At 36.8% G+C, this 26,750-nt stretch overlaps 1 protein-coding gene across 2 annotated transcripts in view; it reads right to left on the minus strand.

Annotated features, from left to right (window-relative positions):
- Gphn (gephyrin) overlaps positions 1-26,750 on the minus strand; it is a 392,152-nt gene that overhangs the window by 17,806 nt on the left and 347,596 nt on the right. For both annotated transcript variants that reach the window (XM_042691808.1, XM_042691809.1), the window contains 3 exons: positions 24,897-25,018; positions 12,949-13,036; positions 1,994-2,067 (listed from right to left, as the gene is read on the minus strand). In XM_042691808.1, the coding sequence (XP_042547742.1) occupies positions 1,994-2,067; positions 12,949-13,036; positions 24,897-25,018 (284 nt within the window). The remainder of the gene's footprint in view (positions 1-1,993; positions 2,068-12,948; positions 13,037-24,896; positions 25,019-26,750) is intronic.

Consider the following 26,750-nt stretch of genomic DNA (forward strand, 5'->3'; position numbering starts at 1 on the left):
TGGACCGCCCCCCCCCCCCCCAAATCTAATTCAATTAGTACTGTTTAAAGGAACAGGGAAAAAGATTATCATAACATTTGCTTATGAAAAGGGTTTTGTCAGCAGATGCTGGGGAATATTCAACAAGCAACTACAGAAATAAACTGTCAAGAATTATGAATTCTATGTAAGTGTGGAAAAAGCTTTAGGGACAAATAATCTTTACTAAATATGGCCAAATCATGACAGTAAAGCCTGACCACTGTCAGAGGTGCTCAATAAATCAGGGATATTAGGAAGTCTGGCTTGACACTTAAAAAGGCTTCAGGAAACATATTTCCCATAGCTGATTCATAACAACTGGGAAGTCCTATCCCACTCTCTATCAGGAATCATCATCTCTAACACCATGGATGTGTGCTGAATTGCTTACCCATACACTGAGGTCTTTGAATAGAGAACCAAAGATTGTTGAATAGCAGGGGTCTGAGCAGGCAGAGTCCTGCATAAAGACATGGCCATATGTATTTCACTTACACTAGTGTTTGGCATTATTTGAGGATTTGCTTAAACATTTTTTTACTTTGGGTTATTAATCCTTAGAAATATGCAAAATCTTAATATGTGGTTACTTTTTTCCTCCTGGGAAATAGTAGGTTGCAGGGTTAAACATAGGAAGGGAAAAATACTGAGTTAGAATCTAATTAACCCAGAGAATACACAATAGACAGAGAAACTTGTTAAACATAACCCAAGGAGGCAATTTGCCAACTCCATTTGTCAGGATAAGTGTTCCAGTTTACCTAAGAAGTCATAATAAACAAATGTTTTTTAAAAAGGGAAGAAGGAGTAAATATGGATTTAACAGCCACTTAACAAATACTGTGAGTAGACCTTGCCTGAATCTGGAAGCAAACAAAACAATTATGAAAAGGGATTATTTTCCTTGACATTTGGGAGAACTTGAATATCAGGACATTATATGCCAAAGAATTAACTTAGGTAAGACAGTACACTTGTATTTACATAAGAGAATGCTCTTACTGTTCTCATTACTTACTAAAGTGATATGATATTTACAATTGGCTTTAAAATACTCCTCCTTTCCCTCCCATAAGAGGTAGGATGGAAGAACTGATGAGACAATTACAGAAAAGCGTTGATGGTTACTGAACTGGGTAATAGGTACATGGGAGATGGCTCATTATGTATACTCTTTTATATTTGAGATTTTTTTTCCCCCCACTAAGCTGCCTTTAAAAATAGTGAATGAGCTGGGCGCTGGTGGCTCACGCCTGTAATCCTAGCTACTCAGGAGGCTGAGATCTGAGGATCGCGGTTCAAAGCCAGCCCGGGCAGGAGAGACCGTGAGACTCTTATCTCCAATAAACCACCAGAAAACCGGAAGTGGCGCTGTAGCTCAAGTGGTAGAGTGCTCGCCTTGAGCTGAAGAGCTGAGGGACAGCGCCCAGGCCCAGAGTTCAAGCCCCACGACCGACAAAAAAAAAAAAAATAAAATAAAAATAGTGAATGAAGCCAGGAGCTGGAGACTGAGATCTAAGCCAGGTCAGAAAAGTCTATGAGACTCTTTATCTCCGATAAAGTATTCAGAAAAAGCTGGAAGTGGTGCTGTGGCTCAAGGGGTAGAGTTCTAGCCTTGAGCCAAAAGAAGCTCAGGGACAGTGCCTAGGACTGGCAAAATAAATAATCAAATTAATTAATTAAAAAAGAGAATGAATTAGTAGGCAGAAATAGATAAAGAATAGTAAGGAATGGGACATGAAAATTAAAAAGAAAAAAGAGGTTGGAAAATTGTTTGCTTTGTACCAAACCCAGATTCATCTGGGACATGGATTCTTATTCCAAATATGTATGTATTCAGAAGATTCCAGAACTAAAATATTGTTTATTAAAAAGTTAAACTAACATAGAATATTTAAAAAGAACGCATCTAACTTGATTAGTTAAAGCAATCCAAATCAATTCCATATATGAGATAAAATTATTTTCATACCCTGGTTTCATAAAAACTCTGCCAAAATGGATCTGAGCATGAAGATCAATGTCCAGCACCTGCTTGAGATAGTCCTGCAAACATTAAAAACAGTCATTTTAACATTTTAATATTAGACTTGTAATACTTTCAAATGAAAATAAACTGAATTCATGAATTTAAAATTTTTGTCATTTTAGTAAAATTGATTTGCTTAATACAAATATTACTTCATTCCTTATTCATTCATTTAATCAGAATTTTCAGAGCACCTGCTATGTGCTGAGTACCAATCAGGGGGATATAGCTACAAATAAAAGGGACAACAATTCTGCTCTTATGGGAAGAACATTCCAGTAGAGGATATTAGATACATACATTAGTGTATAATATCCTTACTTAATGGAGTTTTTGATCTTTTTTTTTTTAGACAATTTTAACAACGACGCCTTAAATTTTGCCTGGCAGAGCAACCACATGTGTGTGTCATGCAATATTCTACTTAATGGTCCTAAAGAATATACTTGTCTTTAAGAGAGACTTGGTCATTTGCTCACAGCTTGCTAATCCAAATATGTCAACTAAAAGGAAAAATTGAAGGAACTCTAAAAGAGACCTTCTGCTAACAACAACAAAAATACAACATGCCTTCCCCCCTCCTTAGCCCCCGGCTCCCGCTCCACCATGGCCAGCCTGTCTTCATGATCCACTCAGAATGACCTCACAAAATAAAAGGTACAACATGGCCCCATATGGTTGTAGACAAAGAGGAAAAAATGAATCATGTGGCACTGTGGCTCAAGCGGTAGAGCGATAGACTTGAGCTGAAGAGGTCAGGGAGAGCGCCCAGGTCCAGAGTTCAAACCTCACAACCGACAAAAAAAAATTCTTTTAAGTGATAAAATCTTAAGATCTATTTCTGAATTTAATCTTTATTAATCCAAGAATGAGTGTACTAATCTGCCAATCTACTATTTCATACATTACAAGGGACTTGTTAAAAAAAAAAAAAAAGGACTGTTCCCCTCTATCTCCAGCTCCAGCCAAAATCACCTAGCCTGAATTGCAGTAGGTCCCTTTGCCAATATTTAATCTTTTCAATTTATTCTTCACTTGCATAGAGGTACAAGAGATCCCCTGAGACACATTTGAGCAATTTACCTTCTAATACTTAACCATTTTCCTGGTTTTTAGGAAATAAGCCTTTTTTTTTTTAAGTATCCTAAGATTCCTATATTTTCTAGCTTTCTTTTATAATCATCTGCTGTCAGCCTTCTTCGCACCCAGACGTGTTCTTTCAGTCTTTATTTATTTATTTTTGGTGGGTCCTGGGGCCTGAACCCTGGGCCTGGGCACTGTCCCTCAGCTCTTCAGCTCAAGGCTAGCACCCTACCACTGGAGCCACAGTGCCCCTTCCGGCTTTTTCTCCTTATGTGGTGCTGAAGAATTGAACCCGGGGCCTCATGCATGCAAGGGAAGCACTCTACCACTGAGCCACCCTCCCAGCCCCTTTCAGTCTTTCTCTGTCCATTCTTTTTTTTTTTTTTTGTTGGTCGTGGGACTTGAACTCTGGGCCTGGGCGCTGTCCCTCAGCTCTTCAGCTCAAGGCGAGTGCTCTACCACTTGAGCTACAGCGCCACTTCCGGTTTTCTGGTGGTTTATTGGAGATAGGAGTCTCACGGTCTCTCCTGCCCGGGCTGGCTTTGAACCGCGATCCTCAGATCTCAGCCTCCTGAGTAGCTAGGATTACAGGCGTGAGCCACCAGCGCCCGGCTCTCTGTCCATTCTTGCAGGACTATATTGCTTTTAGCTACTTAGCTGTCTTGTTTCCACTCTTGGAAAATATTCTTCCTCTGCCTCTTTCTTTCTTCCTTTCCTTATCCCTGTCTCATTTGTCTGAAACTTCTCTAAACTCTATAAGGCTGGAAGATATATTAATTCAGTTATTTTTATTTTGAGGTTGTATTATTACTTGTGTTAAATTTAGACTTGTTCTATATTCCTGATGGATTTTTTCTATTACAAATGACAAAATGTGCCTGATGTGGTGACACTTGCTTGTAATCCTAGGACTGGAAACATAGTTCAGTCAATGGTAGTCCTGAGTTCATTCCTAGAAGTGCAAAAGACCAAAAAACAATGAAACAAAATAAAACCTGAGCAGAAGCTAATCAAACAGAAAATAGCCTGTGAGAGCAAAAAGCAGAAGTTAACTACAGACAATAACCCTTGAAAGAAAAAACAAAAACAAAAAACCTTTCTCCTAAAGTCTAGTAATCCTTTGTCCCTCTATGAATACCCTGCTTCTTGTGCTAGGGAATCAAACTCAGGAAAGTGCTCTACCACTGAGCTAAACATCCTAGTCCTCTTGAAAAAACATTCAAAAACTAAAAGTTATTTTATTTAGGTCTTAATTGATTGCAATCTGGGAAAACAAAGATGTAAGCAATCTCATTTGGCTTGCTTGTTCTTGGCTTGGCACTTCACTTTAAGTCATGCCTCCAGCCCTGTTTTGCTGCTTAACTGAAAATGGAATCTAATTGGATTTTCAGGCTGGCTTTGAACTTGGATCCTGTTGTTCTCAGCCTCTTGAGTAGCTTGGGTTATAGGCAGAGCTAGGCTTAATTAGCTGCTTTTTAAAATTCAGAATGATGAGTTTTAATGGGAAGATTCAGTCTATGTTTAGTCTAATACTGTTATTTTTGAGCTTAAAATTGTTTGTTTCCTATTTGTTACTTCTGTTTTTCTTTCCTTTTTCTTCTAGCAAATACCTCTTTCCCTTCTATTACCTTTTCCCTTCTATTGTAAGTTATATGCATTTGTATTTTAATAGTTATTTTGGAGATTACAATATCTACCTGGCTTTATGACTTGGTAGCTTAAAAATAATTTCCAAGGTAACACAGGGATTTTAAACGGTGAACTATTTATTACTCTTTACTTCCTATGCTACTATGTATTATATATCTCACACTTTCAAGTATGTTTTTATATATTTCAAGTATGTATTTCAACTATTACATATATTCTATATATTTCAAGTAGATAATACATACTCTACATATTTCAAGTATGTACATATGCTACATATATACTTACTGTATAATATTTACATATATTTCAAACCACCTAAGGTATGATTTTATGTGATCAATATTCATTGGCATTTCCTGGCATGTTAAATCCTTTCTTTTACTCTATAATCCTTTCTGCATTCCATGCTGCCAGTATCTTGATGCCTAAAAAACTCCCATTGGGTTCATCTACTCAGTTTTCCTTTGGCTGAAAATGTCTTTACCCTCATTTTTGAAGGAAAATTTTGCTCATGTATATTTCCATATTGGGAGTAACTTTTTCCTGAACATTATAAGTTCATTTCATTGATTTCTAGTTTCTCTCATTTATGTTAAAATAATTTCTCTTGGTTTTATTGATCCTTTGAAGGTAATGTGTTCTGATAAGATTCTACTTTTGTCTTTGGATTTTAGTAGTTTAGCTATGATTATCTAGGTATTGTTTCTCTGTACTTATCCTGCTTAATATTAATAGAACTCCTTGATCTCTCTCTGGTTTTGATGTCTTTTACGGGCTTGAAAAACTGTTTCAGCTCTAAAAATAGCTCTAAGTGTGCCAGTTCTTAGATATGGCTTCTTACTTGATCTTTAATTACATATTAGAGCTATCAACATGTCCTATATATTTTATGTTCTTGTCCATATTTTATTTTTCTGAAAATTTCACTAGATTCTTACACAGATTCCAGTTTTCTAGTGAAAGTCTCCATTTTGTTAGTTTCTTCAAACATATAATAGCCTTTTAAGGTCCACAAGAGACAATATAAATATCAGCATCACTTTCAAAGCTTTTTTTTCCTTAATTTTTAGTACTTTTTTTTTTCTATCTCTGGTATGCCTGGTAACTTTACAAGCTGAATATTAAATATGATATATGAAAAGAATGGAGGATTATAGATTTCTCTAAAAATGACCTAATTTCTTTTGGAGGTTAGCTAAGGTAAACTCAGATTATCTTGACCTAATATTGTCAAATTATATAATTTGACAATTTTGGACATTGTAAGGCTGGATTATATCCCATTTGTCCTTATCCCCAGAGCACAGTCTTATAAGAGTTTAAATGGAGAGCCTTGAGTATTTTCTGGGGCCCTTTCTCTATGGCAGGTCTAAATGCCCAAGACACTGGACATTCTGCTTGTATTCATTAGTTTTTCAGCTACTTTTTATGTCTGGCTTTTTGACTTCTGGAAACATCAGAGCCTTCCTTTTCTCCAACCCTCCCTTTTGGAATTTAATAAGTTTTTATTTTTTTGAGACATGGTCTCACTATGTACCTCTTGAGGTCTTCCTACCTCCGCCTCCCTTGTGGTGGGATTTCAGATATGAACTACTGCAATCAGCATCAACTAGTATTTTTGAATTTTAATTATATCACAGAAATTCTATGTTTTGAGAATTTAATGGTAAACAAGACACAGTTCCTGAAACAAATAAGTCCTATTATATTTATTAGAACTAAACTGCCTTAAGTAAACCAAAAAGTTCAAGAGTTACTATTTGTATTAAAGGCTGTAAAGAAATAAGCAGGTACTGAAATAGAGAATGGTGTGGTAGGGTAGAAAATTAAAAAAAAAAGAGATCATCTTAGAAGAGAGTGATGCATTAGCTAAGTTGTGAAGGATAGGAAGGATTTGGGCATGGGAAGAGTGCTACAGAGGGAGGGAAGTACTTATTAAGGCTCCTTAAAGCAGCAGAGTGCATCTGGAACTGAAAAGGTGACTAACGGTGATAAATGAGTGGAGAGAGGCTTTTTCTTCAAGGACTTGAAGGTTATGATAAACAGTTTAGAAAGTAGATGCTTATTAGGCATACTTAATAAATGAATAAAATATTTTTCTTGCAAACAAATCTCCCATTTACAAACAAATCTCCTATTTAGTCCTTTTTAACATGAAGAAGTGTTTAATGTTCCTCATGATAGAGGGAAAGCTTATTACAGACATAGTAATAAATGCTGAAGATCCTCATTATTCTTAACTTTCTATCTGACTAAGGAAGCATGGAACTTCTTTGATACTCAGAAACGAAGAGTCAGATAAGAGAAACTAAATGAAGGAGCAAGGTCTTTACCTCAATCAGGTAAGGACAAATACTACTTTTAGAAAAAATATGAAAGACCTTGCAATGACCAAGGAGGATTACTGGGTATCAACTGCAGCACAACCTTCTGGGTTATTTACACATATGAGTTATTTATATAAATAAAACCTTAAGAACACTGATCATAAGTATAATTAATTGAATGTGCCCCCTTCCCCTACCAAATTCATATGTTCAAACTCTAATTCCAGTGTAATGGGCTTTGAGGAGTTGATTAGGTTGTGGCTGTGTAGCTTTCATGAACAGCATTAGTGCCCTTACTCTTTTTCTGCCTTGTGAAGGTAAAGTCAGCTATCTGCAGCCTGGAAGATGGGCCTCACCAAACTCTGCCCATGCTATTATATTCAGTATAGAAATCCAAGGTTGCAGAGCTGTGAATATAAATGTTGGTCACTCAGTTTAAAATACTTTGATACAGCAGCTTGAGCTAAGACAGTGGATCTAATGTTTATTCAAATAAATGCAAATAAATTCTGATGGAACTGTAACTGATCATTCCCTGTGGGTATAGACCAGTTGTGGCAGCTATTGGCAAATTTATTTTAGCATTCCTAATTACCTGTATCTGCATGTGTGATCTTTGAATTTTCCTTTGAGTTGGTTTACTATCTTACGGGTTCTCACATTAGTGAGGCTACATAAAAACCTTTTACATGTGTTCACTTTACATGTTTACTAGATGCAGGATTTTATCTTAAAAATTATTCCTGAACAATTTTGATGGCTCCAACTGAGATGTCACAGTGATTTATTGGGCTGAGCCAGTTAAACTTTGCTGCCAGGGAGAAGGTGTACTTTATGGGTGGCTGAAACCTGGGCACATATATACTTGGTTCCTGTTGTGAATTCCAAGTGGCAATAAAACTTTTGTTGTCTGTTTGCCCCCTTCTGCTGATTTTAGTTGTGGTTTTGTTTCCACACACAATAAAATATTCCTGCTGTGGCAGAAGTCATCAAGAATCTAGTTTAGCCATTTGGAGACATATTAAATCAATTAAATTAAGTCAATCCTTAAGAAAAGACAGAGAATCTGGTTTATTAGTATTTCTTCTTTATTTCTTTTATTGTGCATTTTGAGACCAAATCAATTAAGAAGTTATGTCTTATATGAAGGCAAATAGCTCTTTATTAGTTGGCAGATGAATTAATCAGAGGCTGACGCTGTAGAACTGAAGCTGTTATGTTCCTTATGTGTCTGAATATCCAGAAAACATTTGCTTTGTTTTGTGAATGCAAAATGTTCTCCTATTTCTGGGGATATTTATGAATCAAGTTACATTGCGTCTTAAAGGTACTCTGTTTTGACTGGTTTAAAAAGATATATTCTACTTACATAATGCTTACTTTCCTAAAATCTCCAGAAAATAAAGAAATGTAAGTACTCATGGACTGGGATTGCAGTAGTGGTGTCTGAATGCAGGTTCCATGCTTGTCGGGGAGCCCATGCCTCCAGCCTTTGCACTGGTTGTTTCTGAGATACAGTTTTGCTTCCTGGCTGGGCATGTGTCTAGGATCAAGAATCAAGTGTTTCAAGTTTTCTGTCCTAGCTGAGATGACAGGTAAATGTTACTACACCTAGCATGTTTCTGTTGAGATGAATTCTCATAAGCTTTTCTGACCTGCTAGCTTGGAACTGTAATCCTCCCACATAGCTTATGGTGATAGGTGTGTGATACTGCATCACAGCTATTGGTTGAGAAGGGGTCTGGTGGACTTTTTTTTTTGCGGGGGGGGGGGGGCGGGTGGAGTGGGGGTGGGTCAGGTCAGAACCACAGTCCTCCTGTTCTCAGCCTCCCAAGTGGCTAGGATTATTAGCTAGAGCCACTGGCACCTGGCTTTTCATTAATTTTTAAGAGAGAAGTTTTATTATGTTGCCCAGGCTAGTCTCAAGCATCCTTCCCCAGACTTCTGAGTAGCTGAGACTATAGGTATATATGAGCACACCTGGCAACTTAATGTGCCACACTAGAAAAAATCTCTCTTATAATTTTAATAATTCAGGTTCATATGGCTATGGTAATTATTTTAGTAAGTGAGACTAGCTTAATAATTTTAGTTGTAAGAAATCCCATCTAAGTTCCTTATTGGTTATAGTAGCAATATAAACACAGTTGTTAAGAATCTGTGATCTACAGAATGTTTATGTTTTATTCTGATGCTTGCCTGAGGCTCTGTTATAAGCACCATCAATAACTTGACAGGTTCAGAGCACTAGGGAAAGGACTGCACAGCTGCTTCAAACTGATGACAGATGCTGTATGCAGGCATCTGTAGTGATATATCATGAATAACTTTTATACTCTGCCAGTGTGGAATTCCAGAACTCAAGTTTGAAAGCAGGTACTTTTGTGAAAACAGACTGCTAACTTGAGATTTAGCAGAACAAAAATAACATAGGACTGAATGAAATGATAAGGAAAACTTTTTGTGTCTATTTGGTATATTATTGATTTGTTTTAAATACTCTATGACTGAAGAGCTGAGCATTTGCCAAATAAATTCAAGGGGGCTCATATAGTTCATGCACCTGGGCTCACATTAAAGGCAAATGTAGTGCAACCAGTCAGTCCTTTCACTGAGGTCAGTAACGATATTTGGAGTTAGTCTGATCCCGTGGGTGGTGGAGACACCATCATATGAAAATGGTGTTTTGTGTTTTGTAAAGATGAAAACTGAAAAGGCTGAGTGGGCAGAAGGAAGTGGATATGTGGAGACATATATAGCTATGGGCTATGGACAGTTAAGGGCAAGTTTTTTTTTTTTTTTTGTTTTTTTTTAATCCTTGACAGAGGGAAGTCTGTGGATCCTAAAAGCTGCTCTTTCTACTCTGTTTAGCAGGGAATGTGGTAGACTTCAGAGGAGATAGCTGGCAAGTACCCAGAAAGAAGATAGCTGTCTAGACCATCCCAACCTCCCCATGATTCTAAGCTGCCAATACACTGTAATCCAGTGGAGTCAATCTAATGTGTGACCAGAATTCTCTAGATGTTTCCAGTGCAAACTAGTGGCTAGGTGTGTTTCCCTGCTTCTGTGCTGCGTAAGCCCCTCCAGGTTTCTTGACATAATTCTTGGTGGTAACAGTCCTCAGTGGTGGCTTAAATAAAATTTCTTGCCAATTCTGTAGCACAGATGTTCTGAGTATGATTTTCCTGTAGTCAAATACATTTCTCCCATACCTGAGTGTTTGTACTTAAGAGACTTACATCTGTTACATAATGCCTATAGATCTTTCCTTGATCTCCCTGTTTTTTCAGTGATTGTTCTTCAGGTTCAGCTCTTGGGCTGAAGCAGATATTCTAGCCTTTATGCTTTTCTTTCTACTTCTAAATTACATAGAATTCTTTTTGGTGGTTGGCAGAAATCTTCTGCATGAGTATTTTACCTCTTTCTTTCTGGCTACCATTATCTCTACTCCAGAAGGTAATATTAGTTCAGAGGGAATGTTTTGGGATGCTCAGGTCCTAAAATCTCTTCTTTGTAAATTAGGTGTAGTGTAAATTAAAGGTGTAGTGTAGTTATCATACCATACAGAGAAAAGCAAATCAAAACTAAATGAAAAACCCAATATGCTTAGTTATACTGGCTTTATTTGTAAAGAAAACTCCCTAGGATGACTGACACCTTTGTTAGTACTAATAAAAAAGGTTCAGAAGTGTCCTGTCATTACTACAAAGTTGTGCCATTACTACACAACTACCAAGCTTGTGTGTGCAGTAAGCTTGTTCTCTTTTAGAACTATTCAAAATGACAACTTTAGGTCTGCCAAATAGGTGTTAGCTCACAATTAAATTCATAAGAACAAAGATAAATACTACATGAAAACGTCCCTGGGAATAATAAATTTATCATTTGATTAGTCCTGACTTTCAGACTTGTTCTTGTGATATTGAGACCAATTTGATGATTATGAAAACAGACTTGTTGCAGGTTATTTCTCTACTACAGTACAGACCTCAGGCCCAGCCTTTGGATCTCATGAGAGCTGATGGAATTTGTTCTACCTGGGGCTAAATTCTTCTGGGACATTCAGGAAAGACTTGGGTAGCCATATTTGTTATAAGAATATCTACACTTACATCAACATTTTCATTCCTGGATGTAATTGGATTGATATGCATTTTCATCCCTGGTTTTTGGTAGCTGAAATATTATTCTCAATTATTGTGAAACTAAGATTTGTTAATGGACAGTAGGCATTTTCTGTTCAGGCTACTGAATTTGGAGATTTGATCTCAGTTTACTGCCAGAAAGTCAGATTATAAATGTAGGCAGTTTTATAGCTAAGGAAAGGCAAGAACAATCACATATTATCACATACATATACACGTCTTAAAATAAATCAGACTCTTAGTAAGAATTTTAGTGAAACTACCATTATGGTAGTAGTCCATTATGGTAGTAGTTATAATTTTTCAGTTTAAATAATTAATGGGAGATTGAAGAAAACACAGAAATGGATTATAGTCTGGTAAACATTTTATATAATTTGAAGTATTTGTGAGGTTGATTATCGTGGCAGAGAATAAAACATTAAACAATGGGTTCAATAATCATAAGCTAAAATGTTTTATTGATTTATAACGTTAAAAACATTATAGTGTTCATATTAAAGTTTTTAGAGGGCTAAACTTATACTATGGACAAATATACTTTGCCCTATAAAATCCTGCATCTGTATATTTTCATTTATTATTTTTTATACAAAGCAGCAAAAGGACTGCCTCATTATTCCTGCCTGTATGGTAAGGTTGCTAGAGGATGTTGGTGTTGTATGGTAAGGTTGCTAGAGGATGTTGGTGTTGTATGGTAAGGTTGCTAGAGGATGTTGGTGTTGTATGGTAAGGTTGCTGGAGGATGTTGGTGTTGTATGGTAAGGTTGCTGGAGGATGTTGGTGTTGTATGGTAAGGTTGCTGGAGGATGTTGGTGTTGTATGGTAAGGTTGCTGGAGGATGTTGGTGTTGTATGGTAAGGTTGCTAGAGGGTGTTGGTGTTGTATGGTAAGGTTGCTGGAGGGTGTTGGTGTTGTATGGGAAGGTTGCTAGAGGATGTTGGTGTTGTATGGGAAGGTTGCTAGAGGATGTTGGTGTTGTACGGTAAGGTTGCTAGAGGGTGTTGGTGTTATATGGTAAGGTTGCTGGAGGGTGTTGGTGTTGTATGGTAAGGTTGCTAGAGGATGTGGTGTTGTATGGTAAGGTTGTTAGAGGATGTTGGTGTTGTATGGTAAGGTTGCTAGAGGATGTTGGTGTTGTATGGTAAGGTTGCTAGAGGATGTTGGTGTTGTATGGTAAGGTTGCTAGAGGGTGTTGGTGTTGTATGGTAAGGTTGCTGGAGGGTGTTGGTGTTGTATGGCAAGGTTGCTAGAGGATGTTGGTGTTGTATGGGAAGGTTGCTAGAGGATGTTGGTGTTATATGGTAAGGTTGCTAGAGGATGTTGGTGCTGAAATATGTGGAGGGCATAAGACAGGTGGTGCTGGGAGGTCACGTTTCAATTTCAGTCAAAGGAAGATCTTGGAGCTTTATATTGGGCATAAATGTAACATAAAAAGAAAGTTATAAATATAATAAAATTGAGTAAAAACTCCAGGGACACAGTGATAAACATACTGATAATTATGGGGTTCTCTAGGCTGCTCCTTGACCTACCTACACAGCATGTTCGTTATAGAGTAGTAATTTCTGAAGTCCCACGGGTGTTCAGCTTTGTGGGGGCCTGGCTATGAATATCAAAGACTTCCTGACCACAGTTAACTGCCATATGAACTGACATCAAGAATATACATGAGCCCCATTTTTCATACCTTTTCTCCCATGGATACACCCCCTGACGTGATGATGACATCAGCACGACTGATACCCTCATTCAAGGCATTGAGTAAGTCATCTGGGCTGGAAAAAAATAAAGACAAATTAACACACAAAGCAAATGTCTCAGATATAGTGCTAACTTATAAACTGCTTCATATACCTAATCAGTAGGCATTAGCATGAGTATAGCCATATATTCTGTGTGAAGTTGTGAAGTGGGAATCAGAAAAGACTGCCCAACAGGAGCAAAAGTTTTCATGTTGAAAAGTCCCTTGCAAATGCTATAGGGATTCAAGGTGCTTCTGCAGGGTCCTTTATTCTTATTAGATAACACAATGAAACAATGAAAGCAGACTATAAGGTGTTGTCCCTGAACTTTGTTTTTTTTTGCTCAAGGCTAGTATTTTACTATCACTTGAGCCACAGCTCCAGTTTTAGTTTTTTTTTTTGGGGGGGGGCAGTACTTAATTGGAGGTAAGTGTCTTAGGGACTTTCCTAGCTTCAAACCATAATCCTTAGATCTCAAGACTCCTGAGTAGCTAGGATTATAGGCATGAGCCATCATTGCCTGGCTGGAATATCGTAGGTTTTAGGACTACATCCTCAGAAACCCAAGGCACACAAGGACAGTTGGTAATCCCAGGTGTTGGGAGGATTAAATAAGACTTTGGAGTGAATGACTTAAGTGAGGTCCTGTGAAGTGTCTGGATTTTGATAGCTAGAAAGAAATAGGAAAGAGTTTTATGAATAAGACTACACACACTAGTCAAAGTTTGGAATTATGATCAAGTCTGTGGTATTTCTAGATCAATGTGGACAATGGCTAGAAACTACTGTGATAGGACAAGACATAATTTTGGAGGAATCTCAAGTTCAGAATGGAATATGGAGTTCATCTAATAAGAAATGAACAGTATGAAGAGTAGATGTCTACTGAGAAGTGAAAGGATAGAGAAAAAATGAGAAGAAATGCAGAGACTATATGACCTATTCTGAGAAGGTAAAAGGACAGGATGAGGGCTGCTGGTGTGGTTCATGTGATAGAGCTTTTGTTAAGCAGATACAAGGGCCTAGGCTCAATCTCCTGTTCCGAAACAAAAACAAAATACACAAAGAAAAACAAAGAAAAGGAGAGGATGAATATTAAGGACTGATTCTAGGGATATTCCTGAGAGTCACATGTAGGCATACTAGTCCCTTTGATGGCATATATGGCGTGAAGAGAAGAGATAAAAGACATCAAGAGGATGGTGGACTTTATCCTTAGGGTTTCACAGGTCTTTCTTGGGATTGATTGAGAATAAACAAAATGTCAAGTATCAGAACTCAACAAGGGACAGGAAATGTTAGTGATTAGCTGAATGGGACTGTTTAATCACCATTTTAAATCCATACAGAGCTATTGAGCAATGTAACCTGCACTTGGCATTTTTCTTCATCTGTAGAGAAGATACCTTTGAGGTGTTTATGTCCAGTCTGCATTCTTGTTTACTGAGAAGTTACACGGGAAGAAAAGGGTGTTCATTTTCATTAGCACTCCCTACTGCTCTTTGCCTCTCTCCTTATGGATATCTAACATGGACCTCTGAAAAGGGAGGAAACAGGAGAAACACCCCAAACACAGAACCTTAAGAATGTGGTTTAGGTGCAAATTTGATATATTAGCAAAATATAATTTTGTGCTCACACAGAGACTGCAGGTAATTTCATCAATCTTACATGAGTTACGATTCTATAGGATTATTGTAAAGTCATTAAAAAAGTATCAGTGACATGCTCATCATTGTTTTGTAAAAGTGTCAATTATTGTCAACATGAAATGTTTCAATTTGCAGAAATAAATTATGAAGGATTTTGTTTCATATCTTTACTGCTGTGATTTATCAAAGAATATGCACAATGCTGCTTTTTACTGCATATCAAGTTGTGTCACTCTGTCTAACATCATAACTGGTTCCACCTTTTTGTGCCCTATTTTGCCCCCTCTCTAACTCTACTTTCTGTTGCATATTTCTCATGTCTGAAGGTCTGCCCAGTCTAGAGATAGCAGTAACACAACATTTACTTATACTCCACATTATTTCCTTATTTATCACCTCACAATAAAATTGTTAGGTATACTGAATGAGGAGTATTATGTTCAAAGTAGAATATGAAAGGCCCAGCAGAGCAGTAAGTGCCAGAACTGGCTAGAACTACAACTTCTAGTTTCTCCATAAGCATTCCTCTCACCCTCATCTCTGCCTAATCAGAAGTGATTGTGGATTTTTTTTTTTTGTTAGTCGTGGGCCTGAACTCTGGATGCTGTCCCTCAGCTCTTCAGCTTAAGGCTAGCATTCTACCACTTGAGCCACAGCACCACTTCCAGCTTTTTCTGCTTATGTGGTGCTGAGGAATCGAACCCAGGACCTCACGCATGCAAGGCAAGCACTCTACCACTGAGCTACCTTCCCAGCCCCTGATTGTGGAATTTTTAAGGCATATGATATATGATGAAAGCAAGATTCTCTTGAGATTGGACTCTTAAGCAAAAATATAAAAAACAGATTTGCTGGGAACTTATCTGGAATGATTGGAGATGACTGCAGATGTACAAGTGTTTGTATAGTTCTATGGAATGAACCAACATGATTCTGAAATTTAAATTTGTATGGAAACAAGGGTTTTGATTAAACAAAACTTAAGGGCTTGTCCAGTCATAAATATGCTTTACTTTTAGGACTCAAAATTTGAACTATAAAACATTTTCACAATTGTATACTAATAAACTATAGTAAAAAGTAAAACAATATAGTAAATATAATAATATAGTAAAATATAGTAAAAAGTAAAACAAGATAGTATAGTCCAGTACTTATGTATTTATCTCTCACATTTCCCAAATGGTAGTATTTTATCATGTTTGCTTCAAATTTCCTCCTCAGAATTTAATAAAAACTGAACACTGGCTGGGCACCAGTGGCTCACACCTGTAAGCCTCGCTACTCATGAGGCTGAGATTTAGGATCGTGGTTCAAAGACAGCCTGAGCAAGAAAGCCCATGAGACTCTTATCTCCAATTAATCACCAGAAAACTGGAAGCGGCTCAAAGTGGTGGAGAGCTAGCTTGAGCAAAGGAGCTCAAGGACAGTGCCCACACCCAGAATTCAAGCCCCACGACTGACCAAAACAACAACTGTTTGCTTTCTAAGACTAGGATATTAGTCTAAACAATAATAAAAGGTAATAAACATGTAATGATTATAATCACACATATTGTAATGAAAACATGCTTTCTCAGTTTTATTAAAGAGAGATAAAAATATATTAATTTTCTTGAGGACAGAGGATTAAAAAGTGTAACTCATAGTGAGGTGTCAGTGGCCTATAATCCTAGCTACTTAGGAGGCTGAGATCTGAGGCTCATGGTTGAAACCAGCCTGGATAGATAAATTTGAGAGAGTCTATCTCCAATTAACCAGGAAAAAGGCTGGACTAGAGATATGACTCAAGTAGTACAACATCAGCTGTGAGTGGAAAAAGCCTAATGAGAGTACGAGACCCGAGCTAAAGCTCTGGTAATATAGCAAAGTACCATCTTAAGAGGTTGAGATTTAACTACTATTGCTTGAGACTGAACTAAGCTACTCTAGGGACTTGAAAACAAGTAACAAAAATGACACAGGAAAGCCTGCCGCACCATCTGGGTTACAGAAAGCCACGAGAGATGTTCATAGAAAAGATAGTTGGATGTGGAGCCACTGTGAAGTTTAAGCAGAAGAGTGTGGTCAGTGGCTTTGGCCTTCCTGGTGATCACAAGGTCCAGATTCTGAGTAATAATATGGGAATAAAGCACCAAGACTAAACCCGGCAAAAAGCTTAGCCTTGGGGCTATAGTTTGCTGTTAAGAGATGAGGAGGGACTGCGAGATTAGAGCTCAGATCCCATAAATCATGCACACTCCCCCGCTTCCCATGCCTCTTACCCACCACAGGGTGATGAATGGCTTAGTGGAGTCTGAAGGTACTAGATAAAATGTCATCTGGACAAAAGAGTCAACCAAGAAACTTCAGAACTAAAAAATACTATGGATCAAACAGAGTTACCAGACAGCTACAGAATGTTCTACTCAGCAGTTGCAGAACACATATTTTTCTTAGTACCTCACAGAACTTTCTCAAAATAGGTCATATTTTGGATCATAAAGTAAGTTTTAGCAAATACCTGAATAATAAAATACTTTCCTGTATTTTATTAGATCACAAAGGACCGAAACTAAATCAACAGCAGGGCAAACTACAGAAGATACTGAAATATATGGAGACTGAGCAATACAGTTTTGAATCATTCAAGAAATAAGTGGGAATAAAACAATTCCTAGAATTAAATGTAAAGGGAAATACTATTTGTCAGAACCTGTGGGACACAGCAAAGTATATGTGAAGAGAAAAGTTTATAGTTATGAGTACCTACATAAAAACAACAAAGATTTCAAATAAACTACCTAATAAGGTACCTCAAGCTCTTAGAACACAAGAGCCAGCCAAATCCCAAGTTCACAGATGGAAAGAAACTATAAAGATCAGCACAGAACAGTACTTTGAAAGATAACCCTTTACCTAAAGCAATCAAAAGAAAGAGCAAGAAGATACAAATTACAAAATTAGAGATGAAAAGGGAATATCCTAACAAATACCAATGAAAATCAGATGATCATTTGCGAACACTTCAAAAGTTCATATTCTAATAAACTTGAAAATGTAGAAGAAATATATTTCCTGAGATATATGACCTACTAAAATTAAACCAACATGATGCAAACCTACAACAAACAAACTGAAGCAGAAAATGAGTTTCCCAACAAAGAAAAGCCCACCATTGGTCAAATTCTCTAGTGAATATGACTTTTATTTTTTTGTCAGTCATGGGGTTTGAACTCTGGGCCTGAATGTTGTCCTTCCACTCTTTAGCTCAAGGCTAGTGCCCTACCACTTGAGCTACAGCACCACTTCTGTTTTGCTGGTGGTTTATTGGAGATGAGTTTCACAGCTTTCCCTGCCCGGGCTGGCTTTGAACTGTGATCCTCAGATCTCAGCCTCCTGAGTAGCTAGGATGTGAATGTGACTTTTAAGGAAGAACTTGACACCAATGCTTTTCAAACTAGTCAATAAAATAGAGGAATACTGCCAAATTCATGAAGGTAGAATTATACCCTGAAATCATGGCCAGATAACAACACAATAAAAAAAGAAAATTATAGGTCAATTTCCTTGATGAACGCAGACATGAAGATCTGAAGTGAAATACCTGCAAAGTGAGTTCAACAACTCAAAAGATCATATATCACAATCATATTGGTTTCACATGAGGGATGTAAACACGGTTCAGTATACACAAACCAATAACACAATACTCTGCATACAAAGGACAAAATCACATGGTTATTTTAATTGATGCAGGAAAAGTCTTTAATAAAATTCAAATGGCTTCAAGATGAAAGTCTTGAAGAAATTAGGAATAGAGTGAACATGGCTCAACTTAAACAAGGCTGTGTACAATAAACCTATAATCAACATCACATGAAATGAAAAAAACCTGAAGCTATTTCTTCTAAATTCAAGAACTATGCCAGGGTTCCCACTCTATGTTATTCCTCAATATAGCACCTGAACTCTTATCTAGAGCATTAAGGCAAGAAAAAGAAATAAAAGGATACTAATAGAAAAAGAATTAATGAATTTTCTATACACTAAGTAATTAGCAGGCTGAAAAAGAAATTAGGAAACCAGTCCCATTCATAATAGCTTAAAAAATGTCTATTCTTCATGGAAATAGAAAAAAAAATCCTAAAACTGACATGAAAGCATAAAAGACCCTGAAAAGCCAAAGCAGTCCTGAGGTATGACACTGCAGGTATGACAAAACTGGTGTCCAAATACACTAAAGAGCCTTAGTAAAAAACAGCCTCATAGACCAACGGAAGAGAAAAGGAAACCTAGAAATAAACCCACATAGTTATAGCTATCTGATCTTCAACCAAGTGTCAAAAATATATGTTGTTTCCAACAAATAGTGTTGGGAAAAATGGATATCCACATGTTTCAACCCTAATTAGATCCCTATCTCTCACCAGTTGCAAAATCAGTTCATAATGGATCAAGATGATGGAAATAATGAAACAATACAGTTCTATAACATTATATAATAGTTACATAAACAATGACTATTTCTTCTACACATATAGACTGAACCAAAAAAGGGAAAATTGGCTTGAGGATTGTGATATGGTACTATTTTGTAGATCACACTCTTCTTCCTCTTACCTTTTGCGTGTTAGAAATATTAAGTGAAAAAAATAGAAACCACAACATTCCTCTTCAACTTGGGAGATGGCACCAATAAAAATAGTAACACTCTGCCTAGAATTTTAATCTCATGTCAGAGAAGCACAAATTTAACAGACAGGTATAAAAAAGAGCAAGAAATATATCTCAAACCTAACAGGATGAATATGACTTTCTCAAAACTATATATACTCCCTGTGAAGGGAGCATTAAAATCTCTACAAAGTATGACTTTTTTTCTGGCTCTGCAAATCAGCAAGTCTGACTGCATAGAGATCCCACTTCATTAAGACTCCTTTGCCTTTTAAAATTTTCTCTGGCCTTAAATGACTATGATCCTGATTCTAGCATAAAAATCTTTTTGTTTTACCATGAAGTCTTCTTCAAATTCAAGACCAAGATAGAACCTTTACCCAAGTTTAGTATTTTAAATTTCAGAGTATTCAGAATGTAAATGCATTTTTATTTTAAAATATTTAATATAAATACACAGATGGACAGCAGCTGCTAATTAGTTTTCTGTTTCATCTGTTATACCAACTGCAAGCTGTACCATTTTAAGTTGAATGAGGATGACAGCTATACAGTTAGAAAAACTTCTAGGATTTTGTAGATTAAAGAATAGTAGCAGTTAATCATACCACAAAACAAAAGATAGCTTGAGACATACTAATTTCCTCAAAAGGCTGTTGGGTGTTTACTTCATGAGTAAAATAAATTATGTATAATATATAGCCATCATTTTGGCCATTTTCAGTTTCACTGGGTTTTCTGGCCATAAAAAAGATAAGAAAGTATGGTCCCAATAATGTATAATTTATATAATTATATAATAATTTATTGAATTTGGAAATATTAAAATGAAAGCAAGTATATTAAAATTAAAATACATGTGAGACAATGGTCAGAATTGGTGTTGAGTAATCAGCCATTGAAAAAGTCTCTCATTGAGAGTAGGAAGAATATTCTTTCAAGAGAAATAGAGAATAAAGAACTTTGCTGATAAATGATCAGAAGACACAGACATTATACTGATTCAAAAACTGATTAGAAAATTCTTTAAGAACAGTAGGTAGGCACTAAGAAGTTAGGACAATTTTGGGTCATAAGTTTGAAGCTGTAAGATACTAGCTTTGCCCAAATACTGTGAAATCTATCTTGATAATTCTGGCTGAATGTGCCAGTTTAGTAAGAACTAATTTACTACCTTAGTACTTGTTAATCTTCGACTTCATGCTTTAATGTGAAAAAGCAGCTTTACAAATTGGCAGCATCAAAAGTAAGCAGGTAAGATCCAGAACACCAATCTATGACAGAGCCAAGTAAGACAAACGTGATTCTGGTGGGGCAGGCTTCTGTGGATGCAGTTTTCCAGAAAGAAATTATGAGAATTTCATTATGAGGAATTCCCAACCTTTCAGTCTTGAAAGACTGCAAGGTACAAATTGGCAGTTGGGAAGCTATAATGCTGAACTCACATCTAAGATATAATTAGAAAAGCTTACTAGTTGAATCCAGTTTTAGGAATAATATGAAGTCAATAGGGAACTTTATTTAAAAAAAATCCCCAAGTGGATTGTGTATTTGGATCATAACAAATGCCTATTATATTCAAGAAGTAAATGAGTAAGAACATCTGTTTATGCCTGAGAGAGCAGCTCTCTTTAATTTTTAAAGTTAAAAGCTGCCTAAATTCCTTTGGAATTTTCCTCATTTCCTCTCCCTATTCTAAATGAGATGGTGCTTGAAAGTGTATAAACTCCCATAAATTTGTGCTAATTTGCAATATTTTGGCTTACTTTAATATTCAGGGTAGGGACATAAGACAGGGAGTCAGTGGCCTAAAGACTGGGACAGAAAGCCATGGAAACATATTTAGGGAATGAGTAAAGATAGAGAACTTCAAAAGCAAAGAAAGCATATACTGTAAATGGAAGATAAAGATGTAGAAATAATGTGTTGTTAGTTAGGGATATAAAATTGTGATGAAGTGGCCTAGCAGCTAAATTTTGTAGGCATTTTACTGGTGCTTACATACATAAATCATCAAGGTGGTCTTATCTTGATGAAGATGAATCAGTGCTAATACCGTTTAGTGCTATGTAGTAGCCTTCACATTTTCCTTTTGATTTGATCTTTCTTTTTAATTTATATAAAATATTATTCAATAACCAATATGTATATTCTAAGTATGTATATTCTAAGTCAGTATTGGGTGACTTAGGATTCATAGCAGATGTGTGATTGAATTGACTATAACCTTGATACTGCCTGTGTTCCTTGGACCTAAACCTTACATCAACTGGGAGCTTGTTAGAAATACAAGATCAGATGCCATTTGATTTGCTGCGTAATAGAATTTTCAATAAGACTGAGGAATCCTTACAGGTAAACATGATTTTCTGGTGACTTGACTAAACAATGAACAATATATATTGTTCTTTTTATTTCTAGTGTTTCTCTATCCAGTGTCTATCATTAGCCCATCTGATTCATCTCAGTTAAATTTCTAAACTACTTTTTTTGCTTCCTATTTAACTGATTTTTGGCATTCCATCTAGATTTTAAGCCCTTTTAAACATTTGATTTTGATTTTCTACTAAGTTACCTGTATTCCTTCTGTCGTAATCATATTGAATAACTATTCATTTACTTTTTTTTTTTTTTGTTGGTCAAGGTGCTTGAACTCTGGGACTGGGCGCTGTCCCTCAGCTCTTCAGCTCAAGGCTAGCACTCTACCTCTTGAGCCACAGCACCACTTCTGGTTTTCTGGTGGTTTATTGGAGATAAGAGTCTCACAGACGTTCCTGCCCCAGCTGGCTCTGAACCACTATTCTCAGATCTCAGCCTCCTGAGTAGCTAGGATTATAGGTGTGAGCCATTGGCACCCAGCCTCTTTTTCTTTTTTAATACTTCTTTATTTTTGTTACTTTAAAAAAATAATTTGAATTTACACATTCTCTTTTACTGTCTAAATCTTACTAATTCTTCAAATTCTTGTTGGAATTGCATATTTATAAAACTTTCTTATTCCAGCCCACAGTGCTACTGTTCTTCTGATAGGCTATGTAATATCTGTACTTGGCTCAATCTGAATAGTGAGTTTTTTTTTTTTGAGTGCAAGATAATGCTTGCTAAATAAAAGTTCTACCAGTTACTCCATGCACCCAGAACTCTTATTTTTTTCAGATGGGGTCTTGGGCTTTTCCTGGGGCTGACCTTGGGCACTATAATCTTCTTATACCTACTTATTGAGTGTACATCAACATATTTGGCTTGTTTTTAAAATAGGGTCTCATTAATTTTTGCTAAACATAAGCCTTAAACCACTGGCCTCCTATCTCCACTTCTGAAGAAGCTGGGATGATAGGTGTGTATCACTACATCTATCAATTTTTTTGCCTAGAGTAGACCTTGGACTACAACCCTCAACCTATGCTTCTTGCCTTACAGAGATCCCAAGTACATGCCCCCACCTGACGACTGAGATGCGATCTGATGAATATTTTGCTGGCCTCAAATCATGATCCTCCTGATCTTTACTTCCTGAATAGCTAGAATTACAGGTGAGAGCCACTACACCCAACATCTAAGCCTCTTAAGAGAACAAGAATAGAACTGTTACTCTTTAGCCTAGTGGCAGGATCTTTATCTGTTTTAGTGGTTGATCTAAAATTTATACCAGACCTGTGGTTCAATTGTCTACAACCTTGCTACTTCCTGTGATTTACAAACCAGCAGCTTCCTATCAACTGGGAGTTTCTTAGAAATGCAAAATCTGTATTTGAGGGCATTCTTGAGCTATTTCTTTGCTTTAAACACAGGGAAGAGTTTCTCCCTATGATTCTGCTAGTTTCCCTGGAGAGTTTCTCCCAGAAAGTTCTGTATAATAATACCATGTGCTCTTATTAGCGAAGGGCTACATGGGAAGAGGTAGAATGAAGGAGGAGGCAACACTCAGAGTCTCAACAAGCTATAGAGTAAATGTACCTTATTTCTTTTGCTAGTACATATTTTCATGAGAATAGTTATAAATTCTTTCCTCCCACAACCCACCTCTGTGTTCTAAAGCATTCATTCTGGGCTTTTTAAGTAAAACATTCTAGACTGAAGAAGCCTAAATTTATATAAATCTCTTTTAAAAATGTTCTGTTTGATATTAGGTATTACTATCAAATAAAAGTATATACAGTAGACATTTTCACATTTCGCTGAGCTGTTTATTTCTGTGTCTGTTCATTGTTCTTTATGCTGTTTTCAAGATATGTTTTGGAGTTAAATATAATACTAATACTAATTATTGGGAAATGTGGGCACAAGTCAAGAGTGTGGACTCCCATACAATTTAAACCATCATGAGAGACTTTCAATAGTGTTCTGGCTTTAGAATAAGGTACTATCAATATGTATATTATATTAAGCACTTTTAATAAAATACAACATTGGGTATAGTAGCCTAGGCACTTGAAAGGCTGAGGAAGGAGGATCATGATTTTAAGCAAGTTCTAGACCAGCTTGAACTGCATAGTAAGACTTTGGTCTCAAAAATACCAAAAGGACCTTCATACTGGGCAACTTAAGACATTGGCTTCATCAGCATGTGCTCTAAGATCATTTGTTATTTAATTCTGAACTTATTTAAACTAATACAAATGAAAAATGATGCTTAAAATGCCCCAAACAACTTCTCTAATGTCTTAAGAGGAAAAAAAAATCAGGAGGAAGAAAAGTCCTTGAGAGCTATTAGTATGATGTTGTTTGTGTGGAAGGTTGGTAGTGTGTTTACTTTATATCTAAGATGGCTTTGGTAGAGTAGGTTGTGAGAGCATTCCTCATGAATGGTAGGGCAAAGCCTCTTCAAAAGTACATTTGATCCACGGATCTCTGCACAATGAGCTTTACCAAGTGACAAGGTAGTGCTAAGTAAGTAAGAGAGGGAGGCAACTATGGTGACTGATGCATCTTGGTGTATCACTCAGAATGATCAGCCAGGCTGATGTTTGAGTGTTAGTAAAGAAGAGACTTCTCTAGTAACATAGAAACAGCGTCTGGTAAGAAAGGGCCAAGCAATGTTGCATGGGAGCAGGATGGTTAGAAAGCAGAGACTTTCTTTTGATTAACACACCACTGGAGATTCCAGAAATGTTTGCTGAATTCACTGGAGGGCTGAGGTAATTTGGCAGATGGAACAATATGGCTCTTACAGTAGTGTTTATAGTCAATGTGCATTCCTTTTTATTTGTAATTGCATAAAACTAGGAGAAACTTGGGTTACATAAAGATACAAAAAACAATTTATGGCCAGGCACTGGTGGCTCATGCCTATAATCCTAGCTCAAGAGGGTGAGATCTGAGGATCATGGTTCAAAGCCAGCCTGGGCAGGAAAGTCCGTGAGGCTCTTATCTCCAAATAACCACTAGAAAGCCGGAAGTGGTGCTGTGGCTCAAGTGGTAGACCACTTGCCTTGAGCTGAAGAGCGCAAAGTCAGAACACAGGCCCCAGAATTCAGGCCCCATGACAAAAAAAAAAAAATTAGTATTAAATTTGTAAAAATTAAATTAGCAATTTCTACTACTTCATATTTATATAACTTTCCAAAATAAAATGCCATACTTACTTGTCTCCCACAATTCCCAAGTTGATTGTGGGGTAACCATGTTCCTGAATTGTTGCTAGGAGGGTTGAACGATTGCTGTCTCGAATCTTTCCTGGTAAGAGGTCATCTTCAGGATTTAGCAGCTACAAAGCCAAAAAATAAAAAATAAAAAAAAACCCCATAACCAATAAATTTCTTAAGACAATGCTGTCTATTTCTAATAGAAAAAATATTTTTATTTTTCTTCTAGCACCTGCAACAGTATCAGGCATGTAGGAGGGTACAGGCTCAAAAGATCTTTGAATAAGTATTGGGAGTAAAGAAGAATGAGAAAATGTCCCTACAGAGCTAAAAAAAAAAAAAACCCAAAACAAAAAACCAGAAATTTCAATTATGATTGAACAACAGGTTAAAGTTCATATTAGCTTCAGCTTAATTTGACAATAATTCTACATCCTAGTAATTGGTTATTGTCCAACTAAATAAAACAACTATATTTTTTCTCCCAGTTTTCCAATTTAGCTTTCAATGATAACATTTGAAGTAGAGACTGTGAGACATGATATTCTCAGGACTAAAGAGAATAATGATCCTTTTCTTTTTCTTTTAAGCTTTTTAGAATTTTATTTTCTGAACTTGGATCAATATCATTAAAAAGCAAATTAAACCTTGCTAAGAGAAACAAATGTTTTGTTTCTGAGACTAACAAACTTAAGTAATTCTTGTCTCCACACATGAAAACCAGTGATACATGGATGCCAGCATTTATTGGTTGAGATGGCCTCATGAACTTTTTTGCCAGGGCTGGCCTCAAACTTTGTTTTGTTTTGTTTTTGGGTCCGGTCATAGGGCCTGAATTCTGGGCTTGGACGCTGTCCCTCAGCTCTTCAGCTCAAGGCTAGCATTCTACCACTTGAGCCACAGCGCCACTTCCGGCTTTTTTCTTTTTGCTTATGTGGTGCTGAGGAATCGAACCCAGGGCCTCATGCATACAAGGCAAGCACTCTACTACTGAGCTACCTTCCCAGCCCTGGCCTCAAACTTTGATCCTCCCATCTCAGCCTTCTGAGTAACTAGGATGACAGGTGTGGGCCACAGTGCCTGGCAAGTCATTATAATTTATAAAGGAAAAGTTGGATCTCTAACTTCATCAGACAAGCTACTTTAGAAGGAATACTCTGTCTTTATGCTATTTTTTTTCTTTTTTTTTGTCCGTCGTGGGGCTTGAACTCTGGGCCTGGGCGCTGTCCCTCAGCTCTTCAGCTCAAGGCAAGCGCTCTACCACTTAAGCTACAGCGCCACTTCCGGTTTTCTGGTGGTTTATTGGAGATAGGAGTCTCACGGTCTCTCCTGCCCGGGTTGGCTTTGAACCGAGATCCTCAGATCTCAGCCTCCTGAGTAGCTAGGATTACAGGCGTGAGCCACGAGCGCCCGGCTATTTTTTTCTTTTGAGTATTGACTACCAAGTAAATAAGGTTTTCTTTGTATAGGGATGATTTCGTTCCCATTTTGTTTTCTGTTATTTTGTTGGAAACAGTTCTGGGAATAACAATCATTAGAATCATTGAAGGATGAGTTATTTATCTGTAAATGGACAAGAAGTAATAGCTAGTTAAATGATGGTGTGGGATTTATAATTCATTTTAAATAATTCCAAGGAAAACACAGAATTAAGTGTCAGATTGTTAGACTGGATACTAATATAAATATGAACAGAAACGGAAGTTTTCTTCTTTACAACTGAATCTTATTTCCAATCATGTTGGGAATTAGTAATACAGCTAAAATATACAAGAGTGAAAACCACAGAATGAAACAAAATAACCCTGAAACTTGGGTTATATACCACATATTAAATTTTAACTTTAGGGCTGG

This window comes from Dipodomys spectabilis, unplaced genomic scaffold (assembly GCF_019054845.1).
Source record: "Dipodomys spectabilis isolate Male_0828 unplaced genomic scaffold, ASM1905484v1 ptg000146l, whole genome shotgun sequence".
Lineage (NCBI taxonomy): Eukaryota > Metazoa > Chordata > Mammalia > Rodentia > Heteromyidae > Dipodomys > Dipodomys spectabilis.